At 38.5% G+C, this 26,822-nt stretch overlaps 1 protein-coding gene and 1 long non-coding RNA gene across 2 annotated transcripts; one reads left to right on the forward strand and one right to left on the reverse strand.

Moving 5' to 3' along the window:
• Positions 1-6,940: 6,940 nt before the first annotated feature.
• LOC122136631 (putative nuclease HARBI1) lies at positions 6,941-7,797 on the reverse strand. Its single transcript, XM_042721025.1, has 2 exons — positions 7,503-7,797; positions 6,941-7,393 (listed from the first exon to the last, which is right to left on the reverse strand). The coding sequence occupies exons 1-2, from the start codon at positions 7,782-7,784 to the stop codon at positions 7,184-7,186; spliced, it is 492 nt and encodes a 163-aa protein (XP_042576959.1). The 5' UTR covers positions 7,785-7,797; the 3' UTR covers positions 6,941-7,183.
• A 15,709-nt stretch (positions 7,798-23,506) lies between these two features.
• LOC109099706 lies at positions 23,507-25,668 on the forward strand. The gene is made up of 3 exons (XR_006154280.1): positions 23,507-23,657; positions 23,913-24,091; positions 25,565-25,668. It is a non-coding gene; the product is annotated as an uncharacterized LOC109099706 (long non-coding RNA).
• The last annotated feature ends 1,154 nt before the right edge of the window (positions 25,669-26,822 follow it).

Consider the following 26,822-nt stretch of genomic DNA (forward strand, 5'->3'; position numbering starts at 1 on the left):
GACAATTCAGGCGTCTGCAGGTCTGAAATTTGTCAAGATTGCTGTGATATGGATATTTTATTGGCTCCAGTTATCTCTTGTGGCTGTCTGCCATAGCCATCTTATATGGACAACAAACAAACAAAAGACTAGTCCAAGATTTTCAATATCTTCACGCATGTCAACCCAAACTTTACCAAAGTCTGGATTATCGCTCACCATCTCGGTTGGTTTCTTCTGTGTGCTTATTGCTCTTATGGTTGGCCTGCATGCTGTCGGAATCCCTGCTCCTGGTTCTGATCGTCGGTCCTCCGGAGCAATTGCTCTGCATGAGTGCATTCGGCTTCCACCTACCCAGCCGTCGGCGGAGTTTTTCCACACCGTATACTGGCGTGTGTGTGTGTTTATCGGCTGTCTACATTGTCCTGGCTGGGGGTTTGTACTTGAACATTCTGGCAGACCAAATTTTCATCAGCAATTGTTTTTTTTCCACTCAAAGTATTATTTTTCACCGGTGGTTAACTGATGTTAAATCAAATGACTCTGATGAAAATAAGTCTAAATATGTTTTAAATACATAAAGACTTTTAACTACTATCCTCTTATTTATTGGAAATGTTGAGCTTGATCCCCGGACCTGACTCAAATATTTTCATGACAACTTTAGGTATATTGCATTTATGGGGACTATATGCACATGCAAACTGCATCAGACTTTATACTGCTGTATTGCAACCTCCGTGTATGTTCTTACCTATAACTTGAAATTATTTACCATACTTCAGAAATCCAGCTCTGACTCCTGTTCCCCCCCATTTTTTCCAACTCTGCCTTTTGAAACATCTTTTGCTTTCCCGATAATCAAACAATTAAAGCACAAAAAAAAAAAATCATCCAAGAAAAAGCCCAATTAACCTAAGTCAACTTGGTAGTACCAGAGGCTTTCAAATCTGCCACTTAAATATTCGAAGCCTTGTCCCAAAAATAGACGAATTTAAAATTATGCTTGCGCCATCGAAAGCACATGTAATGGCAATCTCAGAATCATGGTTAAACTCCTAGTATTCCTGATTCTTTCCTATCCATAGAAAATTATAAATTGTATCATAAAGACCGTACTGTTAAGACTGCAGCGGAGTGGTCCTCTATGTGAGCCAGAATTATGCACACCAAGTATTGAAAGTTGAGACGGAAACTGAAACTTTAAAACTGGTAGTACATTTTAACCCCTCAACATGCAATTACTATTATTGTGACTTATAAGCCTCCAAACTTCACTAGCCACATTTCCACTGTCGGGATCTTAAAGCGGGCGTGCTAATGCGTGCCAGTGCCAGTCGCGTTTCCACTGTCACTTTCCGGGGCTTGATCGTGCCTCGTCAGGGCTTCCTCGGGGCCAACAGCCAGGGTTTTTTGGCCCGACGAAAACCTTGGGCCAAAGCGGGCCAGCTGGGTCTAGAGGAGTGGTTATGAACAAAGGCGGAGAGTGTTAGCGCCGCGGATCATTTCATAAAGATAACAGCCATAACACCAGCATTAAACACTTTTAAAAATAAGTTGAGATCAAAACTCACTTTCAGTCAGCAGCGAGTGTTTGAAATAACTTGATCCGATCCGATGTGGATTATAATCACCATAAAAGGCAGAAATATTTAAAAGCGATGCAAAAGAATATGCACGCTAGGTATTAACGTTACCATAGTAAACATAGAGAATAAGAAGCTGACGTCTGATTTCTTCAAACGGTCACATTTACCATCACAATCGTGTATTTAGTTATTAACATATTTTATCTGTCGTAAGTCTCGTCTCGAGTTTAGCTCCACGTAGCCTATGTCATTAAAATATAATAATGGCTTTTGTTCAGGAGCTTTTATAAAAAATATATAAATTATCATTCATTCTAAATGTGATGTAAGTGACTACAAATAAAACAGAAACAGTCTCGACTGAAAAAGGAGGCTATTTTTCATAACGCTTAAGTGTTAAAAATAAATAAAATAGAAATACATTTATTTCTGTGATTAATTTTGAGTCCTGATAAATTGATTCATTATGCTCAGTGTATCACTTATAGTAAAACATCATGCTTTTGGATTTAAATATGTATCAAAGCATGCGAACAACTGGCTGCTTTTATCGTGTTAGTTTTGTGATTTTGCTAGTTCCAGTGACTTATTTCTTTTTAGTTTTCTGATAACTTCTCTTTGTTGGTGAAATGATTGGATTGCGTGACGTAGGGCTGCACTAACAATTATTTTGATAATCGATCGATTATTTTTACGATTAATCGGTTTTATGTACTTATATTTTAGTTTTGCCCATTTTTCCCCAAGTAAATTATTAACAAAGGGTCTTTATCATTCAACAGACTTTTTAGAGATTTTAAACCATTTTGCATTGTCATATCCTCATCAAAAACATACCTGGAGTTGTGTTTTATTATGTGTTGGTTATCCTTTGTCGAACTCTTCTGCAATCAAAAGACTGACCCCATACATACTCTAGCAAATTTCACAAGGAGGTTTCCAAATAATGTTTTCACCACGGCAGTCCTTAGGGCTCCTAAAGTAGTTTAACATCCCGAACAAAGCTTATTAAGGAATCTTTCAGGTCATATTTTCACAAAGAATAAGAATAAAACAGAATAAAATTGCAGTAAATTTTTTTCTTATTTTTTTTCCTGTAAACACACAGCTTATACCTGGGAAACAGCTTTATAGCTTATTATTCTGTGAAATTGTAAACAATCCTTCGAATAAAGTGCCAATGGCATGAAACCTGAATGGAACTCACATTTTAAAGTAAAAATTAAAGTAAAATCCATCAGAAGGTTGTCCAGAAAGAAATTGGACACACACAAAAAACCTGCTGTGTAAAAAAGTGCAGTGAATACTTAGAAAAAAAGTGCATTTCAAATACATTTAAAGAAAACCCGTAAGACCTCCGTTCATCTTCGGAACACAGTATAAGATATTTTAGATTTAGTCCGAGAGCTTTCTGTCCCTCCATTGAGAATGTATGTACGGTATACTGTCCACGTCCAGAAAGGTAATAAAAAACATCTTCAAAGTAGTCCATGTGACATCAGAGGGTCCGTTAGAATTTACTGAAGCATCAAAAATACATTTTGGTCCAAAAATAACAAAAATGACGACTTTACTCAGCATTGTCTTCTCTTCCGTCTCGGACTAAATCTAAAATATCTTAAACTGTGTAAACTGAGTCATTAATGACATAATTTTAATATTTGGCTGAACTAACCGTACGTCAACTGTCACAGCAGTCACACTAAAAGTTGTTCTGAAGACAAGGATCGGCTGCTTATCCACCTGTCCTGGTGTCTGAAAATCCCACTTCACTCTCCAATTTCGTCCTGACCGCTCGGAGTGCGCATTTGAAGTAGCTGTGTCCCAAACTTACGCGGACTCCGGAGTGCGCATTTGAAGTGCGAATGCGTCACAGTGGTGCGACGAAGGGTGTCCCAAACTAAAGTGTGTGGACTCCGAAGTGCGGATGTAAAGTGTGATTGCGTCACCAACCTAAGCTGTCCCAAAGTCAGAATAGGAGGCGCGCGCACTTCGAAGACCGCATTTGAAGTGCGAATCCGTCACCGCGGCGCGACGAAGGCTGACGAATTTCGAAAGCGACTTCAAATGCGCCCAGTGTACATCTTATGGACACTTCACACCCTACCATATCCCAGAATCACTTGCATGCATATGACGAAGGTGTTTATATTCAAAGAACACACGAGTGAGTTCAGTGGAGGAATTCACATTGAAATGTGAGTATTGTTTTAATTTAGTCAAATACCTAGCGAAAGTGTTAATTTATTTTTTTTTTTTACATAAAGCCCACAAACAATAAGACAGCCACTATATAAGGCAATGGTCTTTGTTGTGTTTCTGTAGTGCAGTCATGCAAGAGATGTCTACAAATGTTTTAACCAAACTTAAGCACTTCAGTATTTTGTATGCATGTCCTGCTGTGTCATATTTTCTAATGTTAATTAGAATGGAGGGAGAAATATCCTCTATTAAACAACACAAAACAATTAAAAAAATGTATATTAGCCATTCTCTATTAGGCAAGAGAAAGCAGTGAAAAAATGGGCAATGTTACATTACAATTTTTCAATATCTTTTTTTAAATGTCACATTAGCAGTGAAACAACCTAATTTCTGTAGTTTATTTTTGTGATGTAAGTTAAAAATGAAATGAATACGTTGTATACATTGTTCACCTTTGTAGTGTCATTTATTTGTAAATGAGCCTGAGTACTTTCTGTACATTTTGTATTTTTTGTTTTGCATATTCACATGTGTAAATAAAAGAGAAAATATTTTTTTTTACACATTAAAACAAATTGTTCTATACATTACTATAAGTACTTTTTTACAACTATTTACAACATAGCTTAGGTTTAACATCAGAAAAACATCAGTTTTAAAACCATGTGTTCTGGGGTCTTCAGGAGGTCAATCTCTTGGTGAATGGCCAGCACCTCCTCAGTGACTCAGAGGACAATGCGGTGGACAGTGGAACGAGGCACATGTCAAACACTCTGTAGACCATCTGTATGATGTACCACTAGCAGACAGAAGAGAAACACCAGGGTCTGGATCGTGGCACTCATCCGTGTTAACGTTCTCTTTTCAGTAGATCCAGCAGCACAGTCAGGGTCTCCCTGCTCAGAACAAAACCATTAAACACCTGTCCAGCGCTGCCACATTCAGCTTTATCCTGCAGTACAGAGGTCTGGTCTGATTTAGAGAAAAAAGGAAAAGAGAAACTGTTTAGAGCTATGACAACGAAATTAGTAGAAGAAATATTGACATACTTTTTGTAACTACTAATACCACACTGGGGAAAAACTACTAGTCATATTTGAAACCTTAGCTAAAGGGATCGTTCACCCAAAAATATAAATTACAAACCTGGAACAACTTAAGGGTGAGTAAATGATTACAGAATTTTTGACTGAACTATCCTTCAGGTAAAAGTATTATATTACATACTGTAATATACTTAAGTTATTGAGAGTAAATGTGAAGGTATACGGTGTTGTTCTGAAAACAAAATATATTTATCAGGATTGTTTTACATTAATATTACTTCTGCACTGATGTGTATGTTGCATTTTACCTCTGAATATGTTCAAGGTTAGTAAATTTAAAGTTGCCTACTTCATATAGCTGTTGGTTAGTTTAATCTACATCATGTTGTAAACGACCATATTTTCGTGTGTGTATTTTGTAGTTTTTCAAGTCTATGATTACATTATTCAAGTAAGTTCCAAGCCAATACCTGCATTTAAAGTTGTAATCCAGCAACTAAGGACGCAGCAAACCAGTTTACCTGGCCTCGGTCTCGGCTAAGCTTGATGTACTTAACCGGTGCCGCCGGGGGTGAAACATTCCAACCATCCCCTCCATTGTGATATAAAACATAAAAACAAAAATTAGCAATTCTGGCTCCACCTATCCTGGCAGGATGCCAGCTCTCCTCATACCGTTTCTATGTGACAGGAGGAGAAGGATGCTTGGACAGGACCATTAACCTGGAAGACCTGGTGGCGGAATTACGATATCCCGTGAAGGCGGAGCGTTTCATGCACTTCGGAGGCGTGGCCTTAACTTTGGGATGCAGAGGACGTGTACGTGATGGACACTTCGCACCCTAACCTATCCCAGAATAAATTGCGCACAGGTGATGACGGAATTAATATTCAAACAACATGGCAGGTGAGACATCAGTGGTGTTGACAGAGGAATTCACATTTAAATGTAAGTGTGATTTTTAACAAAAATATCCAGCAAAACAAGAGTTATAAGGTGGAGGTCTTCCCTAAAAAATGTGAACTTAAACATTTTCACCACTGAGCAGCCTCATTTGTTAGGTAGTTTTGAGGCAAAACTTCTAATATTTCAATTGCTTTTAGGGAGCAACGAGCAGACAGCTCAATTAATCAAATTAAGAGGTCAGAACGACCATTTAGTCACAGGGGCCCAAAAACTCGGCCAGTGTGGCTTGGAGGTAAGGCCACGACTCCTTTGTAATTTTTCCACTAGGCTCTCTTGTTTATTTTAACCATTAGCTGACACCCTACAAAATGCCTACAAACAATATGGCAACCAGTATAGAAGGCAGTAGTCTTTCACTTTGTGTTTATGTAGTGCTATCATGCAAGATGTCTACATATTTGAACCAAACTTGAGCACTTCATTATTTTTTTTATGCATGTCCTGCTGTATCATATTTTCTATTATCAATCTAACTGCACCCATTTTAATATTTAATAAGTGTTTTCGTTTTCTCTTGTTTTAGGACAATTCTGGAGAAAATGGGCCTGCTGAGGAAGGTTACTCCCCTGCAGGCCAAAAAAAAAATAAATATATAAAGTAAGTTAATATAAACATTTACGGAAATTCATGGTTTTCATGAAATTCATGGTTTATTTATATTGCCTTAGGATTGCAAGTGTCCTGGGACGGGTGAGGGGGTGAGTGGGAAACCCACTGCTGAAACTTGGACCTTATTTGTCCTCATGGATGAGGTGTTAGGACAGAGGCCCTCAAACAAACTCCCTCCACTAACTGCCTCCACCCCTGAGGAAACAGCAGGGCCAGGTTCAGCAGTGGGTGATCGTGACAAAGATGAGGAGGAGCCAGCACCAACACCAGGCAAGAAAAAAAAAATGGGGCCGTGAGGATGAGCTGGTGGAGCTTCTCCAGAGAAGACATGAAGTTACAGAGGGAGACAGAGGAGAGAAACGAGCCAAAGAGAGCAGAGAGCGAATGTACCGACTGTTTGGTCTTCTTAAGAGGATGGCTAACAAATAAATTAACCATTTTCTCAAGAAAACAAAACCTATTTTAAGTCTGTTTGCCAACGAAATGTTAGGGCATGGATGGGCTGCCACAATACAGTCCCTGGTAAGGCCTCTCTGCTGGTGGGACATCATCTGGGATGGTCTCCTGAGTGTTTGAGAGCATATTTCCACTGTGTTGTCTACCAACAGGTTTGCAGGGCTGACACAAATCAACAGCTGTCATGTCACTAAGATGTTTTCAGAAAGGCAAGAATAAATTAAATTAACTTGCATACTCGAAACAAACTATAAAATATTTCTATGTGCAAACCAGTTTTATGGTCCAATCAAATTTTTGTCTTAGGCATCATAGCCTAATTGTCTTGCCTGTTACAAATAGTCGTGGTCAGCAGGTACCTCCTCCAGGGCAGACACCTCTGCAGACAGCTGGTCACGCCATGGAGCACCACTGACTGTCTCCAAAGCATGCTCCCCCTCATCCTCCTCCTCAGCCATCTCCTCCTCGTGCTCATCCTCCGGGGCCATGATGTCACCAACCCCAAGGCAGATGTTATGGAGGATGGCACAGGCTGTTATGACCTGAAATGGTAAAAAAAAAAAAAAGGAACAAAAGTAAATCTTCAGAAAAAATAAATTGTTTATTTTTTTTTTTACAGGATTTTTTGAAAGGTCTTTGCATTTCACTTACGTGAGGTACAAAGGTGTGGTGCACCTCCAGCGCTTGCAGGAAGATGGCCCTGAATCTGGTCTTCATCATCCCAAAAGCACGCTCTATAATAGAGCGTGCCCTGGAATGATGGACATTAAAGCGCTGGGCTCCCACACCTTGTACTGGCCTCTTATAGGGAGTGATGAGGGGGAGTGGCTGTCGGAGGCATGGGGTAACCTCCGTCTGCCAGGATAAAGTGCCCTGGAGGAGGGTACACTGACCTCCTGTACAGTGGGCTGTGGCGGAGCACTCGTGCGTCATGCACTGACCCGGGCCAGCCCCACGTAGGTGTCAGTGAAGCGGCTCCTCATCGGTGGCTTGATGCGGACATGACAGCCGTCGATTGCTCCTGCAGCTTTCAAGCCCTGCAAACCCATGACCAACTGCTTCCAGGTCTTCTGGGGTCTTTGGGAGGTGAATTACTTGGTGGCGAATGGCGACCATCTCCTCAGCAACTCGGTGGACAATGCGGTGGACAGTGGAACGAGGCACATGTCAAACACTCTAGAGACCACTCTGTATGATGTACCACACGCCAGCCAGAATAGAAAAAACCAGGGCCTCAATTGTAGCACCTCATCTGTGTTGCCGTTCAGAAGATCCAGCAGCACTGTCAGGGCCTCCCTGCTCAGCCGAAAATCAGCCCGTGTGTCACCATCATTGAAAAATCTTTCCAGCACTGGGACATTAAGGTTTATCCTGCAGTACAGGGGTCTGGTCTGATTTAGGGACAGAAGGAAAAAATTGATTGTTTAGAGCTGTGAGAAAGTAATTAGTGGAAGAAATACTGAGATCCTTTAGGATACTATTAGTAACTACTTATAACACATTGAGGAAATGTACTAGTCATATTGAAAAACCTTAGTTAAAGGTATAGTTAAATTTTTTCACCCCAAAATTTAAATTCATTCGTCATTTTAACCCCCACTGACAACCATAGTATTTTTTTTTTTCATATGGTAGTCAATGGGGGCAAGATCTGCTTGGTTACAAACACTGTTCCAAATATCTTTGTGCACAGCAGAACAAAGAAATGTATAAAGGTTTGTATAAAGGAACTTGAGAGTGAGTAATTTATTGAATTTTAATATCTGGATGAACAGTCCCTTTAAGTAAAAGAATTATCTTGCATACTGTAATATACTTAAGGTATGGAGAGTAAAAGCGAAGGTATTGTTCTGAAAAAATAATTTATCAGGATGGTTTTGTATTAATATTACTGCTGCACTACTGTGTATGTTGCATTTTACTTCTGAACAAAAGTGCTCAAGTCACAGCTGCCACTGAACATTGAGCTGAACAAAAGTGCTCAATTTGTTTTTATTTACTCAGTTTTATTTTTATGGTTTCTTAACTGCCTAAAATCAGGGTTGCAAACCTTTCTAAAAATGTTCACCATGGTCAAGACAATAAACTATTTTAAAAGCGCACCTTACTAAGATATCAGTCAGCATTTGAACCGCTATTGTGTGTGTGTGTGTGTGTGTGTGTGTGTGTTCATATGTATCATTACATTATTCAAGTCAGTTCAAAGCCAATACATGCATTTAAAGTTGGTAATTCGGCAAGGACACAGCAAACAGTGGAACGTACCTGTCCTCGGTCTCGACTAAGCCTGAGGTACATCACCCGGCGCCGCCGTGGGTGAAACATTCCCACCATCTCCTCCATTAAAACATAAAATATAAAAACAAATATTAATAATGCTGGCTCCATAACTTTTGTCAGCTCTCCTCTCACTGTTGCTATGCGACAGAGCGCTAATCGGAAACACCTGGTGACGGAATTAGGAAATCCTGTGAAGGCGGAGCATCTCACGCACTTCGAAGAACCCTTCGTGCACTTCGGAGGTCTGCACAACCCCACCCACAGCCCAAGAAGGGCTCGCTGCAGCCTGCGGTGGACATCCAACCCCGCCCACATCCAAGTGTGACGTCAGAAGTCACGCCCATCCCAGACACAACCACACCCACATCCAAGTGTGACGTAAACGAAAGCCACGCCCATATCAAATACGTCTCCTCCTGTGATTTCCCCATCCCCGTACCTGGAAACCCGGAAGTATGTTGAAGCAATTTATGGAAGTTAATGGGATCTAAATAAAAAAAATATTGTCCTTCGTTTTACTAATACACGTTTTCTTATTTTTGTAAAGGATGTCTAGGCTAAAATGGCACAACTTAAATCTAATATATATTTAATATGTCTAATATACGGAGCTGATTTCGTCATCATAACAGCTCCTAAAACGCTTATGTTGATTAAAGTAGGCTAATTGTCAATTAAAACTTTTAAACCTTACCTTGTTCATTTATGTAATGAGATAAATTAACTTTTATTAAAAAACGATTTTGACCTACCCAAGGCAAAATTGAAATGCATCAAAATTTAAAGGGGACAATTAGATTTTGGTAATGTAAAAGTATGCAAAATTATTGTAAAAGTTGGTATTGTATAATTGTCATTTAATTTTCTAAAAGATTTATTCCACTTATCATAAAGTGTTAACATTTGAATGATAGAATCAACAGTTCCCCATATGCACTAGGCTACACATACTTAGGCTGAATAAAGATTGCATTGATAGATTATATAAGTAACATGACATTGACCTTCAGGCCTTGTTCATCACAACTTGATATGAAACATGTCCAGGTCCTCCACATACTTAAAGATGAATGAAAAAAGGCATCCATTGTTTCATTGGGTACTTTTATATTTATTATTTTACAAAAATAATTACATGTACAATTGTACAAAAAATAATAATAATAATAATAATAATAATAATAATATACACCACCAGTTTTTTGAACAGTAAGATTTTTATTATTTTTTTAAAGTCTCTTCTGCTCACCAAGCCAGCATTTATTTGATAACAAAACACAGCAACACAGTAATGTGAAATATTTTTACAATTTAAAAGAACTGCTTTCTATTTGAATGTATTTTAAAATGCAGTTTATTCCTGTGATCAAAGCTGAATTTGTCTGCATCATTACTCCAGTCTTCAGTGTATTAACATAATAAAAATAAAATGTTTTTTGAGCATCAAATCAGCATATTAGAATGATTTCTGAAGGATCATGTGACTGGAGTAAGTCACCTTTGAAATCACAGGAATAAATTTCATTTTAATAGAAATATAGAAAATTGTTATTTTAAATAGCAAAATATATTACAAAAGCAAAATATTATACAAATATTTTAAAATTGGACTGTTTTTGCTGTACTTCGGATTAAATAAATGCATGATTAATAAATTATATTTCTTTAAAAACATTAAAAAATCTCACTGTTCAAAAACTTTTGACTGGTTGTGTTTAACAAAAAATATGCTCCAAATATTATAAAGTCTGAGCAGCTGAATGATCAGATAAACAGTTCTTGACATGCAGTACACACACATACATACACAGACTACACAGAGAGATTCCTTGCTTCAATATATCCTCAGATTCTCCCTCCAGGTAGTCTTTGATGGCATTCTGTTGATTTTTACTGTCCATCTGGAGAACGGCAGGCCCTGTCACCTCCCCACAGAATAACCCACGATGACTCTGTACCACGCTGGACCATTGTCCCTTACAAACTTCCACTTTATGTCCTCTTGGCGTTCCTGTTAAAAATAGAGAAATACATACGTGTTGGGGGTATATGTGTCCACTAAAAATTATTTACCTCATCATTCTACATAAACATATTTATGATTTTAAACCACAAAAATCAATCATAATCTAAATAAATACACTCACCATACCTCCATGCACCACTGCATGGCTTATGTGGTCCTTCAAGTGAACTGTAACAAGTAATTTTCTTTACTGGTGAAACTGCAGCAGGGACCACAAAACCCGGGAGAACTGCTCTGCATCAGGCTTGGACTGAAAATGTGTAGAATGCTGTAAAACATGACAAACAAACATTAGGTGATCTTTTCGTTAACATAGAAGAATACAAAGATAATTTGTGACATACACAGAGTTATCCAGCAAGACATAATGAAATGATGTGGTTGCCCAACCAAGTTACTGTGCATGGGTACTGTGATCAGAGTATATCATTAAAGATGTCGTGTGTGGTGTGTGTGTGTGTGTGTGTGTGTGTGTTTGTGTGTGTGTGTGTGTGTGTGTGTGTGTGTTTGTTGTGTGTGTGTTTGTGTGTGTGTGTGTGTGTGTTGGGGGCAGGTAAGTACATATGTGTGAGAGGGATGAAGTGTGTGTGTGTCTGAGTGGGTAAGATGAGTGTTATGTGTGGGGGGGGAAGGGTATAAAAAAATATTGCACATTGATTCATAATTGATTTTATGTTGTAAGACTTGTGCCTTCTATCTATCTATCTATCTATCTGTCTCTCTATCTATCTACACATGTATGTATATATATATGTCTGTACATGTGTGTGTGTGTGTGTGTGTACCCATGCATGCCACGAATACATACATACATATATACATACATGTGTGGATAGATAGACCCTCCAACATAAAAACACTCATCTCACCCCCCACCCCCAAACACACACACACACACATACACACACACAGACACACATATATATAATATATAAGTATATTTGTTGCTAGCAATAACTTTCCTGTGTGAAGTGTGAAATTAAAAATACTTACTGTTGTTTACGCACATGCACACAAATGGCGCACACGTTCTTAAAGTTGTCAACGTTTGGTAAAGACCAAAGATATATTTTTTTTTACTTAGAGACACGGCAAACAACAGCTTCTTTTTTAGCGGTTGGGAAACAATACAAAATTATCTTCTTATTGATGCTTGTTCCTGTTTCAAAATGATTGAGAATGTGACGTATTTTGACATGGGCGTAGTCTGTGACGTCCACCGCAGGCTGCAGCGAGACGCTCCTCCCGTGGCCTTCGAAGTGTGCACACTCAACTTTGGGACACAGCTTCTGCCACCATTACACATACTCATATCACTAACTACTACACCTGCATGCACCATATTCACTTTTGCACATTCTTATCCCTCTTTTTCCATTATTAAAAAATTATTGTTGCTTTGAGATTGTTGTTTGATAATTATGAAATGACCGAATGCTTATTTAATGTTCCCTTTTTTTTCTCCCTCCTTTTCCCTTAATGAAAAAAATATAAATGATTGTGGGCGTGAATCTGCTGTGTTGGAAACGTACACTAGTGTGACGCAATTCCTACGTAGACCTCAAACCGAAACTTAATTTGAACTATTGTTTTTTCCCCTCTGCGAATTGTCTTTTTGTTTTTTGGTTTGTTTGTTTCTTATTGTTCAAACTTTTTTCTTATGCCATGGATCTTCCCTTTGAAAATTTTTTTTTTTTTTTTGTGATTTATTATTGTAACAGGTGTTTTTTTTAGTTTGCTATCCTGGGTTAATTTAAATTTTTAGGGTTTGAAACTTGACTGGCGCCCGAGCATTTTCCTAAAGAGTTTATTTATGCTAGGGTGGCCACCACCGTTACATTTCCTACACAGTGTTGTTATAAACATTTGTTCAGTGAAATTAGTTTGCAGCTTTTTGACAACTTTGTGACAGGTTGATAAAGAAATGTTTTATTATTATTTTATTGAGTTACAGTTGTTCGTAATTACAGAGAAGCTGTCCTAAAATTGTATGTGTCACAGTGTTATTACTTGGAAAAACTGCCACATCCCAAAAAAGGTATCGGTATCGGAGAGTACCAGGAAAAAAATATTGGTACTCGTACTCGGTCTTTTAAAAAATGGTATCGGTGCATCCCTAGTGCTTATATTCTCAGTATAACAGTATATAAACAAAAACTATTTGGAGAGATTTATTATTACTGTAACAAAATAAAAAATACATTTTGTTTCACACTCATTGTCATGTTCTTTTGCATTATTTCTCTTCACTGTTATACTAGTTCATGAATTACTAACCAAATACTGAACAATGTACACAAAAAAATGATTAAGATCAAAGAAGATTAAAGAATTTCAAAATAGCAACATTTGTCAGTCACTGTTTCAAAAATGATATATAAAAGCATACAAACAAGTTAATAATAACATACAAAATGTTGTTCTATCATGTGAAATCTAAACTAACGAGCTTGTTAACAATTACCTCATAACTCAATTAAGCTACACAATTTAAAAAAAACCATTTAAATAAGCTATTTTATGTGGTTTAAACTTGACCACAGTGTGCATCAACAACAGTGAAATCTACCAAAGAAAAGAAAATGGTAAAAATTGATTATTTTATTTGTAAAATATATTGTCAGTTTGTTCAACTCTGTTTGTAATAATTCTATATCCCATCTTAAATTTTATATAGATATGGCAAGTACTTCAAACGCAAACCTCAACCAGTCAGTAACCGGTTATGTTTACAATGTGACATCTTTATGAAATGGGGCGAAACGGCCATACTCTGAAGCTGTTCTACAACAACGCCACAAAAAAATTTCTAAAATTATGGTGTTCAAGGTGCAGCTCCATTACAAGTTTCTCAATATTGAAAGAGACCGGTAAACTTGAGTTTGATTCTTACAAACACTTGTGTGTATGTATATATGTATCTCTCCTTGTAATATTTTGAACCTGTACAGAAAAAGTTACTCTTCTCATGAATTTTATAAATTTAATACCATATAATACAGACTTACAATTAAATTTTGAAGTAGAAAAGATTTTTTTTCTGTTAAATGCTTTAAATTTATAGTCTACAAACAAAGTCTTCCATAACAAAAAGACACATGCATCAAAATCAAAATTAGTTTTTCTAATGTCTTATGTATTTTGTCATGCTTTAGATGCCCTGTCCAACTAAACAACGTAGTTCTGCAGCCATCAAGAAAAAGAAGGTGAAAAGGACATCATGTATATGCACCAATCCAAATGGTCTTGCTTAAGTTCACTAGATTACCCCTACAACCCCACCATAATGGCAACAATACAAGACAAAACGATAAAAAAAAATTCTTGAAATGGACATGGAACACCAGAGAGTAAGTACCACTGATTGGGGGGGTGGAGCTAAAACATTGGAGGTTTTTAGCAAAATCATTAAATTTATACTAAACACTTCAAGAAAATGCTGGTAGCTTGGTTAACAATACAAAAGCAGATCTGCTCATTCTGCAGATCCAGGAAACTGTCAATAAATTCACAATTAAATATCAGCTACTAGTAACAGTATTAGACCATTGACTCAATATCTGTTAACAGTTTATGATGCTCCTTCAGCTAACATACTACAAACTACAAGCTTGCAAACAAGTCAAAGAAAGTGTCCAATCATCATTGACATGATGTAATTAATATTCATTAGCTCTCCTCCGCCCACTCAAACAGAGAAGCATGTCTCAAGTGCTCATCACTGTAACTGTTGAAACTCTCTGTGCTGCGCTCATCTCACTTAGTTAATTTGATAAACAGATAACAGCTTTTACACAGATCTACAAGTGAAACAGTTAGTTTTAGACAGTTAAAACTCTTGAAACCTCTATGTAACGAGCTTCATGTTGTCAGCCTCGTCAGACAGGATTCAGTCTTTGTTTTTCTGGACTGTTGTGTGTAATGTTGTATTTAACTCTGAGTAGCTGAACACACTAGGAAACGCTCAGTGTTTTCCTCCAAAAACAAACACGTATGGGGGACAGTAAAAGTGAGAGAGTTAATTTAAGTGTTTACAATATTACATATAACCCATCTTAAAGTATAGCTAACAAAACATATATATTCCCCAAAGCTTCTCTCAGAGAAAACTTGCATTATCATGATTCAGCTCTGTGCTGGAGCGAGAGAACAGCAGTACAGCACACGTAACACTGAGGTGAGATGAACACACATTCACAATACTGGACCAAGAACTCACAGGAAACCATTAAATACACAGGACTAGAGGGAACCAATGAGGAACACCTGAAATCAATGACATAACAAACACTGGAAACACCTGGGACGAATGAACCTAATCGAATGACTATGAATCACAATGGAGTCTGACCGTGACCATTTAATCTGAAGACAACAGATTCAATATCTGCAGAATGCTTGCATGCAGATTAGATTCATTTCTATTATATAAATGTTAATTTTGTGTTTTTGAATGACTATGAATCACACACATGCCTATTAATTTGTTTTTACCAACAAAGCCATTTCAGTGAAGAAAGATGATTAATCCTCCAATGGCACGGGAAGGGGGGTGCTGCGGGGGCTGTGGACTAACCTAATATTGTACTTAAAAACGTGAAAAAAATAAAAATAAAAAAATAAAAAACAGACGTAACAATGTGTTTAATGTGGGATTAAGATCTAGTGTATAAGATATAAACTAATGATTAATTATTTTTAATATTTCGTTGATAAAAGACTAACCTAGCCTCCTCAGGAATGCTTCTGTCACCTCACACTTGTTTGGTCATGGCTAGCAATAAGCAGCAGAAAACGTATTTCGGACTTTTTTTCGGGTAACACAGTTAAGAAAAAGTAAAAATAGTGATGGGAATTCTTCTCAAACAAAGGATGTCAACAATAACGTCGATGAAACGGCGACTGAACCCTCTCCAAAAGACTGACACTGACACAAAACTCGGTTCAGACTAGTGCTGTTAGTAGGCCTATGTCAGCATCCGCGAGCAGCGAGGTTTGTGAGCTGGACGTTAACATGGATTCTGCTGAGGTCGGGACACATGATCGGATGGCTGCCAGGGTAGCTGACAAGCCCTACCAACCCCGGATTAAATTTCCAGGCAGGAGATTTGGTGGGGAAACGTTCGAGCGTTCATTTCAATGTGGATGGTTTGACAAATGGAAATGGCTGCATTATATTAGAGAATCTGACTCTGTGATTTGTTTTATATGTGCTAAAGCGACGGATAAAGGATTACTGCGGCTCACAAACGACAATCAAAGCTCCTTCGTAAAGGCTGGTGGTGGATATAGTAACTGGAAGAAAGCACGTGAAAAATTTGCTCAACATGAGTTATCCGAATTGCACTCGGATTCAGTGCGTGCTTTGGAATCCTTAAAATTAACACCAATCAACGCTGTGATCTCGGATATTGCCGCTCGAGACCAGGCAACGGGTAGGGCTGTGCTGGAGCTTTTCTTCCGCTCAATCAAGCTCCTAGGCCGCGAAGGGTTGCCACTTAGAGGGCACGCTCACCGAGATGGAGTCCTCTGGCAGTTAATGCTGGAGAGGACACACGCTCTCCCAAAAGAAAGAGAATGGATGTTACGCAGAGACAATTGGATGTCCGATACAATTCAAAACGAAATTCTCGGGATGTTTGCTCATGCCATACAACGTGAAATCATGTCTCAAATCAGCCACTGTTCTTTCTTTGGTCTCACAGCAGACGGAACAACCGATATCAGCGCGAGCGAGCAATTTTCATGTTGTTTGCAGTTTGTGGATTCAGATTTAAGGGCACAAAACGTCTTTCTTGGATTTTATAACGCCAGTGACTCATCTGCAGAAACATTGTTTTCATGCATCAAGGACATATTTATCCGTTTAAACATACCTCTGGAACGTTTGGCAGGATATTGTTTTGATGGCGCGTCCAACATGTCTGGCCGTATAAATGGTGTTCGGGCGAAGCTAAAAGCAGAGTGTCCAGTGTCCCTATATGTGCATTGCAGTAACCATGCTTTGGACCTCGTTCTGCAAGAGGTAGCAAGGGAAGTGAGACTCATTGCAGACACGTTGAATTTTGTTCAGGGAGTGTCTGTTGTCATTTCAGAATCAGCCAAACGTAAACAGTTGTTCAGGTCTCTGTTTGGCTCTGAAGATGTGGTGTGCAATCTTCTGGGGCTTTGCCCAACCCGATGGTGCATCCGCAGCACTGCGATTTCAAGAGTCATCTCTGCATATGCTACACTACTGGAGACCCTAAAGACTCTGGAGCGAGACAAGTCAGTTAGGGCTGAGATTCGGTCTAAGATATTCGGATTGTGCACACAAGCTAAACAAGCAAGGACATATTTTGGATTAGTGTGCAGCCAGGCACTTTTTGAGCCTTCTGAGGCAGTGGCCCGAAGTCTGCAGAGTGAAACATCAACTGCACGCGCAGCCCTTGAGTGTGTCACAGTCCTCAAGCAACATATGCAGAGACTTCGGGGGGATGACTCTTTCAAAGAGCTGATGGATAAGGTTAACACCGCTGCAAGATGCAACAATTTGAAAATGCCAAATCCCCCCAGATTGAGCAAAACCCCAGCTCGCATCCGCAACACTTCAGAACCAGAGGTTCTGGTGTGCAAATCTGGAGAAGCACAGTGGCGACGTCAGTTCTTTGAAGCAGTAGACTTAATCCAAACTGAGCTTAAAAGAAGATTTGATCAAAGTGGAATTAAAGTGGCTGCACAAAGAGAAACGACTCTTATCGAAGCTGCAAACCAAAACCTGTCTGGTCTAAATGAAGAAATGCAACTCCCGGAAAAGTTTGATCGATCACGTCTACAAATGCAACTAACTCTACTGGGTGACCTAACTAAGGAGAGACGGTTCACTGCAGTGAAAGAGCTTGCTGAATTCATTTCATCATTGCATCCCCAAACTAGAGAGCTATTTAAAGAAGTTGAGGCATTCATTGAGCTTTGTTTATGTCTACCTGTGTCAGCTGCGCCATCAGAAAGATCATTCTCAGCTCTCAGACGCCTGAAAACCTGGACCCGAAGTACCACAAGCCAGAAGAGGTTGACACATCTGGCGCTAATGCACATACATAGTGACATTCTGGACAGGCTGGATATACCATCTCTTGTTCGGAGCTTCATCAGCAACACACCTGAACGCAAGGCCATGTTTGGTGCACTTTAAATCGAGGTAAGAAATGGTTTTAAATCCCTTATACTGCCGCCGAGCATTTTAGCATTATTTATTTCTGTATGCTGTTGCCTATTCACCGTAGTCCTGTGGCTGAAGAGGCCTAGGCTAGCATAAGGCAGCACATCACTAAATAATAGTGAATAATTATTTAGTGAATATATATGACATATATACTTAATTGTTTTTTTGTTTGTTTTGTTTTTTTCAGAAAATGACCATCCCCGTTCTCAGTGGCGTTTTCTCCCTGAAGCCAAGGGAAGCCATCTCTTCCGACAATCACTATTATTGTAAATAAAAAAATTATTTGACTTGTGACTTGGCCTCTCATATCTATGGAGAAAATGAAATAAATGTAGAATTTGTAATGCTTTGTTACGATCAGAATAATGGGCGTTTACTAGCCGCTCTCAAGCGCACGACCGCATGCATAATTTTGCCACAAAGAACCGGCTGAAGAAATGATTATGAATTTGTCAAAAATAGCAAGGAAACATTTAATTGTTTATTAATAAAATGGTGTTTTTCTGTGTCTCTGCAAAGACGATGCGGACTCGCCATGAACGCCAGAGAGAAATGCACATTTTATATGGATTAGGCCTACATATTCAGAGAGTAGCCTATTTATTTTCGTTTTGAATATTTTCGTTTAAAAGTAGACATTTTAAAGCTTTCTATAATAGATAGCCTATATTTTCTCAAAACTGTCTGTGAGGCACAAGCTGAGTTTCTGCGCCCTCCAGTTCACGTGCAATACAAGTGATGTGCCGGCACCTTATTACATTGTCCGCTAATATATTTGCTTGTTTATTAAATACAGGCAATGGGTTGATAAAATATTGATCAAAATTAAGATACAATTTATACAAAAACGAAAATCTTTTAAACAGAGTCTTTCTACAAAACAAAACTCAATAAAGTGGTTAAAATCATGTCTTACCCACTCCATGTCTCATAGGCTATTGCGCATGATGTATCATATCTTTCTCATGCTGCATGCTCACTTTCATAATAAACATTGATTAAATAAATAAAAAAAAAATTACATTAGCCTATAATATTTTAACAAATATGAAACCAAAATAGGTTTTCTTTAATGGCTACCACACATAGCCTAAACAGTACAGAGATTTTTTTTTATTATTATTTTTATTTAATTATTTTTATTAAACATCAAAGCACAAGTACATCAAGTACAATTTTTGTGTATAAAACAGTAACAATCACGCCAGGGGAGAAGACTAGTAGAGAAATTTCATGTAGTCAGTCACAACATAATGACGTCACATATTTTCCAACCCAGCCCTCAGCCCCCCCCCCCGCATGAAACAGCTTCCAGCGCGCCTGCAATCCTCTCAAACACAATGCAATCCAAGGCATTTCCCAGCCAGCATTTCCATATGGACCCCATGTGTGTTCAGTGTTTTAAAAACAGAGCACACAGAAAGAGAAATCATGATCTATATTATAGCTCAATAAATGAAGCATAAATTTTAGTATAGCCACGGAAAGACAAACGATTTGCTGAAAAAGCACAATATATAATACATTCAATTGTGTGGTCATTTTTTTATTTTTTTAAATAAACATATTCAAAAATCTAATAAAAGATTTAATTCACAGGGATGAAGCCAAAGATCAGAATCTACATATTAAATGGATGTCAGCTTCTCTATAGTCTCTCAAGGCTGGAAGACTACACTACAGGATTTAGATTTACAGCCTGGAAAAGTTGATGCTAGCTGCCAAAGATCAGAATCTACAGTAAATCAATTAACTTATCTTAAAGTGACAAGCATCAGTTAAATATTTAAAGTCTGTTTATGAAGTATTTACATAATAGACGTTCAATGTGGAAGAGATTAAAGAGAACACACTGAGCTTATGGGAGCAGAAACAATTTTTGATAAATTTCATGTAATATTTATTAAAATGACAAGATTTTGCTAAATCAATAATCTAGGTCAGAGATCAACAAAACACAACCAACCAACTCCAATCACTGAATTATACCTATACGCACAGGACTAGTATGACCTGGTGACCTCCAGTCATTTGTGGGATCATTAGAAGATCACAGGGAGCTGAAACTCTGCAGGAAAGTGTGTAATAGCTCTCAGGTGAGCGTGTGATTAGTGACATCTGTGTGATCAGGTCATTCAGCTGTCAGTGCAATGGATGCTGGGAACTGTAGTCCAGTGTGACGGGCAGCAGTCTGTGTGGTGCGAGAGTCAGTGTGATGGAAGAGCGTCCTCCGATGGCGAGAGGACAGAAGACCATGAACCGGATTCGTGACGGGGCCTATAATGTAAAAAAAATGTGTAAGTATCCAATAATTCAATGATGTATTTAAAAATACAGTTATTTATATTATGTTATTATTTTACAAACAAATCAAAAATTAACATTTTTATAATATTTTTGCTGAGATTTGTAGTGACAATTTTGTGTCGTTATTTTATAATGATGTCATCGTGCAATGACATCACAACGTCATTTAGCAACTTCTAGCAACAAATTGACCTTACTTTAGTAACTTCCCCTGAAAATATATTTATGGCAAACACTGGTGTGTGGCAACAAACATCATAACCTGCCTCGTTCCATCACAGAACTGAGCTTTCCACAAGAAACAGAACTATGTTAACAATCAACATGTATGCAAATTATAAAAGAAAAAGGAAATAGCCTGTAGTTGTGGCTGCAGTTAAACTAATACCATAAAACAAACTAGAAAAATACCCCTCAAAAAAACCTCAAAACACGATATAATATACAGAAAATATATGCTCTGCCACACGGGATTTACTAAACACTGAATAATATTACAAATATTACACCACCATCAAAAATACTCACACATAAATAAGCAATCTAAACAACACTATATTTCTATAACCAGATGGTCAGTATAATTAAAGAGATGAAAAATTAGATATGACCGAGAAGAGTGATAACATCCTTACCTTTCTATCACCACCTGCTGGACCAGACTTCTCCAATTCATTAAAAACCTTCCACCTAAACGTAATCAGCTCTAATAAAGGACCTCAGACGTGTGTATCTTCTAAATCCAGCTGATGCTTACTGTACTGCTCTAACATAACACAGCTTCATTTCAGTTTAAGATAATTAGAAAATAACTTTTTCTGCTTTGTAGCGATCCGGTCTTTCTCGTACACTTGATTGTGTGTGTGTGTGTATTATATACAGTAAATATCACACACACACAATGCAATACATTACCATACTATGATATTAATATGATAATATCTGTAGTCAGTATTGATTAAATGGGAAATCCTGCCCATACCCAGCTAGGAGAAAACCAGAAATGATACAAGCACTTACTGAAATGGTTATTCTGGATCTGTGCATAAATGAAATAAAACAGCAAAATAATAATGACATCTTCATCAAACACAAAAAAGAGATTACCTTAGATAAAGTTTGATTTATTTGTACATACAGTAGCGGTCAAACGTTTGGACCCATTACTGTTTTTGATAGATATATATTATGCTCATCAAGCTTTCATTTATTTGATCAAAAATGCAGATTTTTTTTTTATATATATTCAGCAAAGCAGAAGCACTCTGTGCTGGTGATAAGGACCGATAAATTGCTCGCTAGGTCATATCTGACAGGGCAATACAGAAAATGTTCTCCTCCACCGGTCAGCTATTAACTGATCACAAGCAGATTAATGACAGATTTTTTTGTTTTTACAGCCAGCTATATATATTTCCAGAGATGCTTTTACTGCCTCGATATACACACATTGCCAGTTTTCTCCACACTTTAGACATTCCAGTCCTTTCTGAGTTTGCAAGACTAGAAAACTGGAATCTGAATTTACACTGCAGGAGATCGAAACGCTGTTCGGTCTTTTATGTGCGTGTGACGTTATTGCCCCCCTCCTGCTTCGGCCATGGTCAGTTGCTCAGTGAAAAGGGTACTGTACTAAATTCCTTATTGGTTTGTAAGGGTAGTCTCGTCAATGTGCGTGTGACGTAGTTGTGCGTGTGCAGAGTAGAGGTCTGCATTCCACGCGGGGTTTAAATTTCAAACTAACACAACTGGTAGCGGTCGGTAACTCTGGTGTAAGTTTGAACGGGAGCAGTCGGTCATTCAAATCTCGTTCCCGACGTCCTTTCAGAACAGCATATCTTCGCTTTACTTAATCTTAATCTTATCGACCACCTGTATAGGCTACAGCCTGCCCTGCACTCAGAACCGTTATGCACGCGCTTGCACGCATGGACCAGTTTTTCTGCGTCATGCATTGTATTTGCGGGGTTCTGTGCGCGCGGGCACGTGCATAACGTTCCTCAAGGGCAGACTGTACCGGTGCTAAATATACGGCCCTCAAAAGGATGGCAGAGCAAAGTGTGGATGCGCTTTCCTTGAAGGACGTTTTCAACTTGGACTGGAAAAATGGTCAGTTTACTGCTAAGAAACCCACATCAACGCAAGTCTGATGTATGGGAGTCTTGTTTCATGTATCATAGACGCAGCTGGAAAAAAAATTACCCTTGGCTCAATTGTTCAGCAACACAAGACTGGAACCTCGGGTTTAAGGCGGCACTCATGCATCATCACAAAGGGTCAAACTAAACTGCCATTTACAAGTCTAGGCCGGTGCCAGAGCAGTTAAAAAAAAGAGACAACAGAAAAAATGTGTTGAATTTGTTTGCCAAGACATTCGACCCTATGATAGTGTGTCCGGAAAAGGTATCAATCAGCTGGCCCAACATTGTTCGAACACAGCAGCAAAAAATCGGAAAGTTTAATGTCAGTGAGATACTTCCACATCCAACAACAGGATCAAGAAATATTGAAAAGAGGGCTCAGAGTCTGCGTTTTTTAGTTATTTTTTTTTTTTTTTTTTTTTTTTTTTTTTTTTTTTTTTTTTTTAGTTATTTTTTCTCTGCGACATTTTTTCCCCTACTGTGTTGGCAGCAAAATGTTAAATTTTGTACCTTGACAAGGCGAATAAAATAATAAATACAATTTTTGTGCAGACAACATTTTTATTTTCTCCGTGGAAAATGTAAATGTGAAATTTTGGAAACGAGATCTAAAATTTAGCGGAATGGTCGGGTCGGGAAGAGAATGATTCTAAGCAGACAGCGGGTGAAGAAAGAGTGTATATATATCGGGAACGGGAGGGGTGCGGATATACCCCCAGCGGGAGCGGGACTCGCGCAGACCTCTAGTGCAGAGCGCTGAGTGCAGTCTGTCAGAGCGCGTCCAGATTACTTTCGGTTTCGTTTTCTCTGCCGCTGTTTCAAAGAGTGGTGAATGAGCGTGCCTGAACGTAAGTTAATTTATCTTTCTTTATCTGTCATACTGCAACAATGTTGCCACAGCATATTATGATTATTGTCATCAGTGCATATTGTAGTTAAGATTATACAGAATATGGAGAAGTTATGCATGCGTTATTTACATGCAAATGTTTAGCGCCATTTATCGTGTGGTATTTAATATTAATGTATAGAGAAGATGTATACTGAGGTAAACGTTGTTACTGTGTACAGACGAATTCTGATATTTCATTTGTTTATTTCAGACTAAACCACATGTGCCACCTCTGTTCATTTAAGAACCGTATAATGCTGGATGATATAAAGTGACACATCTTGAAGATATAAACCACTGAACAAGCATCTGTCTCCTGTCACACTTCTTGCTGGAGCTCCGTAGTGGACTAGCATTCCACCTACTATAGAGAACAGATTCCTTTTACAGGTACTTTCCCTCATACTCTATACGACGCCCATATCTGTGTCCTATCAAAAAAGGGACAGAGACCAAACAAATGTCTCTTCGTATCGTCTCCTATCTCTGCTCAACTCTGACCAAAAAATTATAGCTGAAGTCCTGTCTAACGGGTTAAACCAGGCAGGGGTGTTGTCTCTCTCCAATGCTTTTTGCTTTAGCTCTTGAGCCGCTGGCCACAGCCATTAGAGCCGACCCACAAATCTCCGGTATAGGGCGCGGCACATCCGAGTGCACCATCAAGTCTGTACGCAGATGATATAATTCTGACCCTTTCAGATGTCAAAACATCCCTTTCACCCCTTCTTAATCTGATAGATGGCTTTGGACGATTCTCTGGATTTACTATAAACTGGGAGAGATCTGTTTTTATGCCTCTATCCATTCTATTCTCAAAACCTGATATTAAAATTAAATCTCTACGCAATAATTTCTTACTCTGCAACTGGATTAAAATTTTAAAGCAAATCAAGGCAATGCTGAACCTCCCAGGAAAGTCAGTTCATGCCCCCATATGTCAGAACCCCTGTTTCAAGCCTGCTTTGATGGATGCTGTTTTTATGCATTGGTCAAATAAAGGTTTAACTACTATCAGGGATCTCTACATTGAGAATCACTTTGCATCTTTTGCTCAGCTCCAGGCTAAGTTCAAACTCCCTACTAATCCATTTTTTCGTTATCTACAAATTAGGAATTTTGTCAAGCATACTTCTCTTCTAGATGCGACCCCCATGCAACATGACTTTTTTGATATTATGACCAAGCCCTCCCACCACCAAACATTTGATTTCTGGGTTTGTTAATCTCTTTCGTTTGATAGAATACATCAGGAAGGATAGACCACAAACTGGGACCTAAATGCATCGGGGGGTGTTTATATCCTTATTGAGTCTTTTCCACTGCCCTCAGGCTCAGGCCTCCTTGACTCAGTCTGTGTGAGTGGACCTCTGTTCAGTGAAAGGACATGTATTGTATTATGTATGTAAAAAATCTGCATAAAATTTACAAAAAAAAAAAAAAAAGAAAGAAAGCTGACTGGTCACGGTCAGAAATATGTTGAGGACCAACACATAACCTCCAAATACATAAACCTGCGCTCGCTCTCATATACACACAGACACTGTCACAATCTAACGCCGGATCCTTTAAAACAATCACCGGAACACACAAAATCCAAAATAGACATTTTCTTGAACAGGATCCATCTTAAATTGAGCACTGTGATTAGCCACAGATTATTCCCATTAAAACAAGATCAAAATGAACGTGCACTTTCTCTGTCTCTGTGTGTTTAACAGATCAGATAAACTATGAAAAACAGAGAAGCATGCTCACTTCCCGGATTTTATCATTTCAAATAATTATTTTACAAAGATGTTTTTTGTTGATTTCTGAAGTTTTTTTTTCATGCTGATGTAAGTTCAATTGTTCATTTTTTGTCAGATAAGCAGTCTGGAGCAAGTTTCATCAGGGTTTTTTCTAAGCTTGGTTCATTACAGTGCTGTTGATTACTCTAAAGAACAAAATATTCCTTTACCCAGAACAACAAGGTAAGAACTTCACAACTTTACTCAGAAACGTTAAGATTAACAAGAAATGTGTCTCAGCACAAATACAGGACTGGAACCATGTGTGTAAGTAAAATTGCACAGCTGGGTTAAAGGGCTAGTTCACCCAAAAATTAAAATTAGACTGTTTTACTCACCCCGAGGCATCCTAGGTGTAAATGACTTTCTTCTTTCAGACGAATCCAATCAGAGTTATATTAAAAACTGTCCTGCTCTATCATTGCAGTCAGCGGGTGTTTCTGTTCAACAGTCCACAAGTCGTCAAATAAAGCGTGCGCATCCATAATAAAACATGCCTCACACGGCTCCGGGGGGTGAATGAGGGGCCTCCTGTAATTAATGCATGCGCTTTTGTAAGAAAAAAAAAGATGGCTTCCGCGTATGACTGGAAAGTAAGCTAATTTTCATTTTTGGGTGAACTAACCCTTTAAAGTAACTAAGATATGTGCAAGTAATAACACATGAAGGGTTCGGTCATTTATTTTATGAATTATGTTCTTCAAGTCTAAACTGCTTCAGTAAGTCAGATGTCAGCAGCAGGTGTTTGATGTGTGTGTTGTTCCTCAGGTGATGGAGATCCATCAGTCTACAGTGATTCTGCTGCTGCTCTTGTGTGTGTCGTCCTACACTCATGCTCAACCAGCACATACAATGCGTCGTTATCAGAACTTCCTCAATCACCATCGGGGTCCTTATGTGAATGTGGAGATGTGTACCAGTGAAATCAGACACAGGAAAATAACTGACTCTGCTGGTTACTGCAAACCTGTCAACTCCTTCATACGAGCACCAGATCATCTCATTACAGCAGTCTGTAGAGGAGGAACTCGACTGTACTATAACCTGTTTAGAAGCGGCACGCCATTCGATGTGGTCACGTGTAGATTAAAAAGTGGGCAGACACACCCAGACTGTGAATATGATAGAGGGAGGTTGTCCATTGGTAACATTGTGTGTTAGGGTGTGAACACGGCTTGCCTGTACATTATGAAAGCTAAAAGTAATGTACAGAGGACAGGCTGAATAGAGCCTCACAGATCTTCACAATAGTTTGCTAATCATTTGTTTACTTCTCCTTTTCTGTCTTTCTTTGTTTTTCAAGTGCAAAAAAAAAAGAGTGAATCGTGAAGCCT

The sequence above is a fragment of the Cyprinus carpio genome, chromosome B3 (genome assembly GCF_018340385.1).
Source record: "Cyprinus carpio isolate SPL01 chromosome B3, ASM1834038v1, whole genome shotgun sequence".
Taxonomy (NCBI): Eukaryota; Metazoa; Chordata; class Actinopteri; order Cypriniformes; family Cyprinidae; genus Cyprinus; species Cyprinus carpio.